This window comes from Struthio camelus, chromosome 22, assembly GCF_040807025.1.
Source record: "Struthio camelus isolate bStrCam1 chromosome 22, bStrCam1.hap1, whole genome shotgun sequence".
In the NCBI taxonomy this organism is placed as follows: domain Eukaryota; kingdom Metazoa; phylum Chordata; class Aves; order Struthioniformes; family Struthionidae; genus Struthio; species Struthio camelus.
The window spans coordinates 8,625,698-8,633,538 of NC_090963.1; the positions used below are offsets into that span (position 1 = coordinate 8,625,698).

At 66.3% G+C, this 7,841-nt stretch overlaps 1 protein-coding gene across 2 annotated transcripts; it reads left to right on the forward strand.

Moving 5' to 3' along the window:
- Window positions 1-201: 201 nt before the first annotated feature.
- On the forward strand, window positions 202-6,862 carry CHEK1 (checkpoint kinase 1). Of its 2 annotated transcripts, XM_068916861.1 has the most exons (12): window positions 202-365; window positions 1,401-1,624; window positions 2,030-2,094; window positions 2,196-2,265; window positions 2,363-2,551; window positions 2,972-3,076; window positions 3,169-3,264; window positions 3,358-3,421; window positions 3,511-3,682; window positions 4,712-4,843; window positions 4,951-5,052; window positions 6,525-6,862. In XM_068916861.1, exons 1-12 carry the CDS (start codon window positions 301-303, stop codon window positions 6,618-6,620), a joined length of 1,380 nt encoding a protein of 459 aa, XP_068772962.1. In that variant the 5' UTR covers window positions 202-300; the 3' UTR covers window positions 6,621-6,862. The 2 variants fall into 2 exon arrangements, with proteins under 2 accessions (XP_068772962.1, XP_068772963.1); XM_068916862.1 differs by lacking the exons at window positions 2,972-3,076; window positions 3,169-3,264; window positions 3,358-3,421; window positions 3,511-3,682 and having other exon boundaries at window positions 207-365; window positions 6,525-6,860.
- The last annotated feature ends 979 nt before the right edge of the window (window positions 6,863-7,841 follow it).

The window sequence follows — 7,841 nt, forward strand, 5'->3', positions numbered from 1 at the left end:
GGAGAGAGCGGCGGGGCCCAGGCGTCCGGGGAGAGGGGGAAGAGCGGCGGGGCCCAGGCGTCCGGGACGGGGGGGGCGGGTGCAGGCGTCCGGGGGGCTGGAGTGGGGGGGAAGAGAGCGGAGGAGCCCCGACGTCCGGGAGGAGGGAGGCGGGGAAGGGCCCCGGCGTCCGGGGCGGGAGGGGGCGGGGCCCGGGGTGCTGCGCGCGGCGGCTGCTGCCGCCCTCGCGTCGGCGGCGGGAGCGCGGCGGGGCCGGGCCGGGCCGGGGAGCGGAGCGGAGCGGAGCGGAGCGGCGGGAGGATGGCGGTGCCGTTCGTGGAGGACTGGGACCTGGTGCAGACGCTGGGCGAAGGCGCCTACGGGGAGTGAGTGCGGCCGCGCCGGGGCCTGCGGGGGGGGCCGGGCCGGGCCGGGCGCCGCGCGGCTCCCGCGCGCCCGGGGCACGTGCGCTGCGCGCCCGCCGCGCCCCCCCGCGCCCCCGTTCCGCGCCCGCTGCGCCCCCGCTGCACCCCCGTGGCGTGCCCCTTGCGTGCCCGTTGCACCCCCCTTTGCGTGCCTGCTGCGTGCCCATTGCACCCCCACTGCGTGCCCATTGCAGGCCCATTACGTGCCTGTTGCGTGCCCATTGCACCCCCGTTGCGTGCCCGTTGCAGGCCCATTACGTGCCTGTTGCGTGCCCGTTGCTGCCCCATTGCATGTCCATTGTATGCCTGCTGTGTGCCCATTGCAGCCCCATTGCATGCCCATTGCACCCCCGTTGCGTGCCCGTTGCAGGCCCATTATGTGCCTGTTGCGTGCCCGTTGCAGCCCCGTTGCGTGCCCGTTGCAGGCCCATTACGTGCCTGTTGTGTGCCCATTGCACCCCCACTGCGTGCCCGTTGCAGGCCCATTACGTGCCTGTTGTGTGCCCATTGCACCCCCGTTGCGTGCCCGTTGCGTGCCCGTTGCGTGCCCCGTTGCGTGCCCCGTTGCGTGCCCGTTGCAGCCCCGTTGCGTGCCTGTTGCAGGCCCATTACGTGCCTGTTGCGTGCCCGTTGCAGCCCCGTTGCATGCCCATTGCATACCTGTTGCAGCCTGTTGCGTGCCCATTGCACCCCCGTTGCAGGCCAATTACATGCCCGTTGCGCGCCCATTGCAGCCCCATTGTGTGCCCGTTGCGCGCCCGTTGCAGCCCCATTGCACCCTCGTTATGTGCCCGTTGTGTGCCCACTGCACCCCAACTGTGAGCTCACTGTGTACCTATTGCCTGCCTGTTGCAATCCTGTTCCACCCCCACTGCGTGTCCACCGTTCCCCCGTTGCACGCTCACTGCGCCCCCGTCGCGCGCCTGCTGCGCGCCCGTTGCGCCCCCGTTCCTTTGCCGCGGTGCCCGCGGCGCTGACCCCACTGGCCGCCGGCAGGGTGCAGCTGGCCGTGAACCGCCGCACGGAGGAAGCCGTGGCCGTGAAGATCGTGGACATGAAGCGGGCGGCCGACTGCCCGGAGAACATCAGGAAGGAGATCTGCATCAACAAGATGCTCAACCACGAGAACGTCGTCAAGTTCTACGGGCACCGGCGGGAGGGCGCCACGCAGTACCTCTTCCTCGAGTACTGCAGCGGCGGCGAGCTCTTCGACCGCATCGGTACGCGGCGACGGGGGCGCTCAGCGCCACGCGCCTAAGCGGTTTCGCAAATCCTGGCATTATGCGCTTAAGTGCTTTTTTTGCAAATTTTTGCGTGGTGCGGTTAAACAGTTGGCGTTTAAACAAATCTGCAAATTTTTGTGTTTTGCTCTCAAAGCGTCGCCGCGCTTTTTGCGTTTAAGCATTGCTAAATTTTTGCTCTCAAAGCGTCGCCGCGCTTTTTGCTCTCAAAGCGTCGCTGCGTTTTTGCATTTGAGCGTCGCTGCGTTTTTGCATTTAAGCGTCGCCGCGTTTTTGCTCTCCAAGCGTGGCCGCAGCTTTGCGTTGCGCCGCGGCCGCGTGTCGCCCCAGGGCCGGCAGCCGCGGCCCCTCGCCGCCCCTCACTCGCTCGTTGCCTCCGCGCAGAGCCCGACGTCGGCATGCCCGAGGCCGAGGCGCAGCGCTTCTTCCAGCAGCTCATCGCCGGCGTGGTGAGTGGCCGGGCGCCCCGGCCCCCCGCGGCCCCCCCCGGCCCCCCGCGGCCCCCCCGGCCCCGCGCCGCAGCCCCCGACCCGCCGCCTCCCTCCCGCAGGTTTACCTGCACGGCATCGGCATCACCCACCGCGACATCAAACCCGAAAACCTGCTGCTGGACGAGAGAGGTGCGAGCCGCCCCCTCCGCCCGGCCAAACCCCCCCGGCCGCCGCCGCCGCCGCCTCTTTTAGGGTTTCTTCCCCCCCCCTTTTTTTTTTTGCCCAGACACCCTCAAAATCTCCGATTTCGGCCTGGCCACCGTCTTCAGGCACAACGGCCGCGAGCGGCGCCTCAACAAGATGTGCGGCACCCTGCCCTACGTGGCCCCCGAGCTGCTGAGGCGCGCCGAGTTTCGCGCCGAGCCCGTCGACGTCTGGGCCTGCGGCATCGTGCTCACGGCGATGCTGGCCGGAGGTAACGGCGGCGGCGTTTGCCCTTTGCGCGTTGCGGCGGTTTGAAAGCAGAGAGGGAACGGTGGGGCTTTGCGGGGAAAGCAAAACGTTGCCCGCTCCCCGTTGCTTTCGCGTTTGCAACCCGCTGGTGCCTCTTATGCAGTGCAGTGTTTTAGGAGCAGAGAGCAAACGGGTGCATTTAGTAGAAAAGCCGCGAGCGCGCCCGCTCCCCGTTGCTTTCGCGTTTGCAACTGGCCGGCGGCTTTCGTGCAGTGCAGTACTTTGGGAGCAGAGCGGGAAGCGGGCGCGCTCGGCGGGGAAGGCGCCGCAGCGGCGCCCCGGCACCTTCTACGCGTTGCAGCAGCGTTTTGGGGGGGGGGGGGGGCGGAGGAGCCGCTCGAACCGAGGGGTTTCGTTGCGGGGGTCCCGGCGGCGCCGGCAGAGCTGCCCTGGGACCAGCCCAGCGACGAGTGCCAGGAGTACAGCGACTGGAAGGAGAGGAAGACCTACCTGCCGCCGTGGAAGAAGATCGACTCGGCGCCGCTGGGTAGGCGCCGGCGGCGGGTCGGACCCCCCGTCCCCCCGTCCGTCCGTCCGTCCGTCCGTCCGTGGGACGACCTGTCGGCCGTCTCTCGGCAGCCCTGCTGCGCAAGCTGCTGGCGGAGAGCCCCGGGGCCAGGATCGCCGTGGCCGACATCGGGAAGGACCGCTGGTACAGCCGGCCGGCCGGCCGAGGTGCGGGCCGGGGGCCGGGGGGGGCCGGGGGGGCCGGCACGGCGGCCGTCACCCCCCCTTCCTCCTCCTCCTCCTCCTCCTCCCTCCGCCCAGGCGTCAAGCGGCCGCCGGCCGCCCCCCGCCCCGACTCGCCGGGAGGCTCCCGCAGCCCGCTCAGGTCGGTCCCCCCCGCTCCTTCCTCCTCCTCCTCCTCCTGCTGCTCCCGCCGGCGGCGGCTGCCGGCTGCAGCGGGCGTCGCTTTCGCAGCCAGGACAGGACGAGGTGCTCCACGTCGCAGCCCGAGCCCGGCACCGGCGCCCCCCTCGGCGACGGCGGCCCCCGCCACGAGCCCGCGCGGGCCATCAGCTTCTCGCAGCCGGCGCGCCCCGAGCACATGCTGCTCAACAGCCAGCTCCTGGGCACGCCGGGCTCCTCCCAGGTGCGGCCCCGGCCGGCAGGGGCGCGGGGCGGGCGGGCGGCGACTTCGCAGCGTTTGCAATGCAGCCCAGCGACTCTGCAACGCTCGGGGTGCAGCTTTGCAACGTTCAGGGTGCACCTTTGCAACGTTCAGGGTGCACCTTTGCAACGTTCGGGTTGCAGCTTTGCAACGTTCGGGGTGCACCTTTGCAACGTTCGGGTTGCAGCTTTGCAACGTTCGGGTTGCAGCTTTGCAACGTTCAGGGTGCACCTTTGCAACGTTCGGGTTGCAGCTTTGCAACGTTCGGGGTGCGACTTCGCGATTTCTACAGTACTGTGATGCAGCTTGGCAATTTAAGTACTGCCCGGATGCAACCTTGCCGTATGCAGCTTTGCAGGGCTTAGGATCATCGCGATGCTATTTGGCAATAGTCAGGGTGCAGCTTTGCAGGGTTGGGAACCATTGCGATGCAATCCCACATTATTCAAGGTGCAACCTTGCAATATGTACAACGCTGTGATGCAGCCTTGCAATTAAAGCGCTGCCCGCATGCAGCCTTGCCGTATTCGGGATGCACCTTTGCAATACGGACAATGCTGCGGCACAGCTCTGCAGCGTTTGGGGCGCGACTTGGCAGTGCGCATACAGCCAGGGTGCAACCTGGCCGTGTTCAGGACGCAGCGGCACCGCAATTCTTAACGCTGCGATGCGGCTTTGCAATACTCAACATGCAACTCTGCAGTGCAGGCGCAGCCGGGACGTAGCTTTGTGGTGCTTATAACGCTGCGATGCGACGTCGTGGCGTTCAGGGTGCAGCTTTGCAACGTATATCCTGCCAGGATGCAAGTTTGCAACGTGCAGGATGCAGCTTTGCAACAGTTGGGGCGCAACTCCGCAGCGTGCGTGCCAGCGGGCTGCAGCGCTGCAATATTTTGGTGGCGAGGGGGATGCCGTGGCCTCGGCGGGGAGCCGGGCGGCGAGGACGCGAACTCGCTCGCGGCATCGGGCCGGGAAGGGTCGCGTTGACGGGGGCGTTTTTGTGCTCCGCAGAGCCCGTGGCAGCGCCTGGTGAAGCGAATGACCCGGTTCTTCACCAAGCTGGACGCCGACTGCTCCTACAGGGCCCTCCAGGAGGTTTGCGAGAAGATGGGCTACGGCTGGAAGAAGAGCTGCACGAACCAGGTAGGGCCGGCGGGGCGACATCCCCTGCCAACGGCGCCTGGGAACGGCGCCGGCCGTGGCAGCGAGCGGCTCGCGCCCCGCTGACGCCCGGCGCCGTCGCTCTCGAGGTCACCATCTCGACCACCGACCGGAGGAACAACAAGCTGATCTTCAAGGTGAACCTGGTGGAGATGGAGAGCAAGATCCTGGTGGACTTCCGCCTCTCCAAGGTGAGGCCCGGGCTGGTGCACGGCGGTGCAAGGCCAGCGCAGGGCAGCGCGAAGGGGTGCAGGGCGGGTGCAGGGCATTGCCAGGCGGTGCAAGGTGGGGACAGGGTGGCGCAAAGCGGTGGCAAGTCGGCGTAAGATGTTGCAACGCGGCGCAAGGTGGGTGCAACGTAGCGCAAGGTGACGCAAGGGGGTGCAGGATACGCAAGGTGATACGAGAGATTGCAAGACGGTGCAAGGTGGGCACAGGGGGTGCAACACGGCGCAAGGTGCATGCGAGGCAGTGCAGCATGGTGCAAAGTGCATGCAGGACCTTGCAAGACGGTGCAAGGTTGGTGCACAGTGCAGTGAGGTGGTACAAAATATCCTGCAAGACGGTGCAACGTGGTGCAAAGCGGGTGCAAGTTGATATGAGAGACTGCAAGGCGGTGCAGGTCAGGCACGGAAGGGGGTGCAACACAGCGCAAAGTGCGCTCAAGGCGGTGCAACATGGTGCAGGGTGGGTGCGACATGGGGCAAGGCGATGCAAGGGGGTACAAAATATCCTGCAAGGCAGTGCAACTTGGTGCAAAGTGGGTGCAACATGGTGCAAAGCAGTTGCAAGATGATACAAGAGATTGCAAGACGGTGCAAGGCGGGCACGGGGAGGGGTGCAACACGGCACAAGGCGCATGCAAGGTGGTGCAACATGGTGCAGGGTGGGTGCGACATGGGGCAAAGTGATGCAAGGGGGTACCAGATACACTGCAAAGTGGTGCGACGTGATGCAAGGTGCATGCAGGACCTTGTAAGACGGTGCAAGGTCGGTGCAAGGCAAAGCAAGGTGGTACAAAATACCCTGCAAAGTGGGTGCAACGTGGTGCAAAGTGGGTGCAACGTGGTGCAAAGCAGTTGCAAGGTGATACGAGGGACTGCAAGGCGGTGCAAGGCGGGCACGGAGAGGGGTGCAACATGGTGCAAGGTGCATGCGAGGCGGTGCAGGGTGGGTGCGGCATGGGGCAAGGCGATGCAAGGTGGTACAAGATATACTGTGAGGCAGTGCAGCATGGTGCAAAGCGGGTGCAATGTGGTGCAAAGCAGTTGCAAGGTGATACGAGAGATTGCAAGGCGGTGCAAAGCAGGCACGGGGGGGTGCAACACGGCGCAAGGTGCATGCGAGGCAGTGCAGCATGGTGCAAGGTGCATGCAGGACCTTGCGAGGCAGTGCAAGGTCGGTGCAAGGCGAAGCAAGGTGGTACAAAATATCCTGCAAGACGGTGCAACGTGGTGCAAAGCGGGTGCAACGTGGTGCAAAGCAGTTGCAAGGTGATACGAGGGACTGCAAGGCGGTGCAAGGCGGGCACGGCGGCGGGGGTTGCAGCAGGGTGCGAGGCGCGTGCAAGACCTTGCAACGCGGTGCACGGTGGGTGCAACGGCCGGGGGGTGGAGGCCAGGCGCCGGCTCCCCGAAACGCTCTCCCTTTCGCTCCCGCGCAGGGCGACGGCTTGGAGTTCAAGCGGCATTTCCTGAAGATCAAGGGCAAGCTCAGCGACATCGTCAGCACGCAGAAAGTGTGGCTGCCCCCGAGCTGAGCCGCCCGCCCCGGGGCTCCTGCCTCCTGCTCCTCCTCCTCCTCCTCCTCCTCGCCGGGAGAAACGCGCTGTGCCGCGCATCCCGACGCCGGGGAGGACCTCGGGGCCGGACGCTGCCTTTTTTTGTTTTCCCCCCCCCCCCTTCCCTAGTTTTGGCCTTTCCCGCGGGAGCGGGACCGCCGCTTGAAGCTTTTACCAAATAAAGCGTAGCCTGCCTGCAAGCAGCAGCTGCGGCGAGCGCGTCGGGTCTCGGCGGCGAAAGGAACTCGCTGGGGCGAACGCGTGTCGTCGTCCCGTTCCCCCCCACCCCCGGCAGAGCCCCGACGCAACTCGGTGCACGCCGGGGCCGGGAGGCCGCAGCCCGGGTGAGTACGGCCCCGCTCGGGTCCCCGCAGCCGTTAATGCCTTGATGAGTCGCTGTAATTGAGGGATTAAGTCCGGGTCGCGCGCGGCGTCGGCCGCGGGACCCAGCGCCCCGTTGCTTTTCTCGTTTTTCTTCCTTTTTTTCACTGCAATCTGCTTTTTCCTGCCAGGTTTTCTTTTTTTTTTTTTTTTTTTAACCCAAACGGGTGGAAAAAAGCACAACTCCCCCCCTCGCCCCCCGAAAAGCAGCAGGAAGGGGCCGAGGGCGGGCGGCAGGAGGTAAGCGGGGGCTGTCGCTCTCTGGGTGTTCTTCGGGGCGGAGGCGGGACGGGGAGGTTCAGAGCGACGGCAGGGTTTCGGAAAAACACGCTTTGGTGGCGTTTGGTGTGTTTTTGCCCTGGTGCAGAGCCGCGGCGGCCCGGGTGGCGACGCGGCGCCCTCCCGGCGTCCCAAACTCCCCGTCCCTGGCAATTTCTGTCCCCACACGAAGCGCTTGGCTACGGCGGGGTGGGGGGGGAGTTCAGCCCCCCGCACGGGCGGCTCGAGCGGCTCCCCAGCGGGCGGCGTGGGCCCGTTAACTCTGAAGCCTACTGAGGGTGCACCCGCCCGGCCCTGCTCCAGCGTTGGCTTTCAGGGCTGCATCTTCCCTTTTGCCCCCGGCTAAAAAGAACAACCGAGGATGCGCTACAGCGTCCGCGCGCCCGCCGAGGGCCTTACCTTGCCAGCCCTCCCCTTCTCCGGCCCCGCGGCCCCCCGCTGAGGAAGGCGGCCATTTAAAAAAAAAGGTGTGGGGGGGGGGGGGCGCATTGGCGCGTTGCAGCGGGAGCATCCCAGCTGAGCCCAGTACCAGCGCGGCAG

Bases quoted from the DNA above. Each gene is read 5' to 3' on its own strand.
- CHEK1 (XM_068916861.1), top strand. From the start codon at position 301: ATGGCGGTGCCGTTCGTGGAGGACTGGGACCTGGTGCAGACGCTGGGC. The intron at 2,095-2,195 runs GTGAGTGGCCGG...TCCCTCCCGCAG, and splicing joins AGCAGCTCATCGCCGGCGTG to GTTTACCTGCACGGCATCGG. The intron at 3,683-4,711 runs GTGCGGCCCCGG...TGTGCTCCGCAG, and splicing joins GCACGCCGGGCTCCTCCCAG to AGCCCGTGGCAGCGCCTGGT.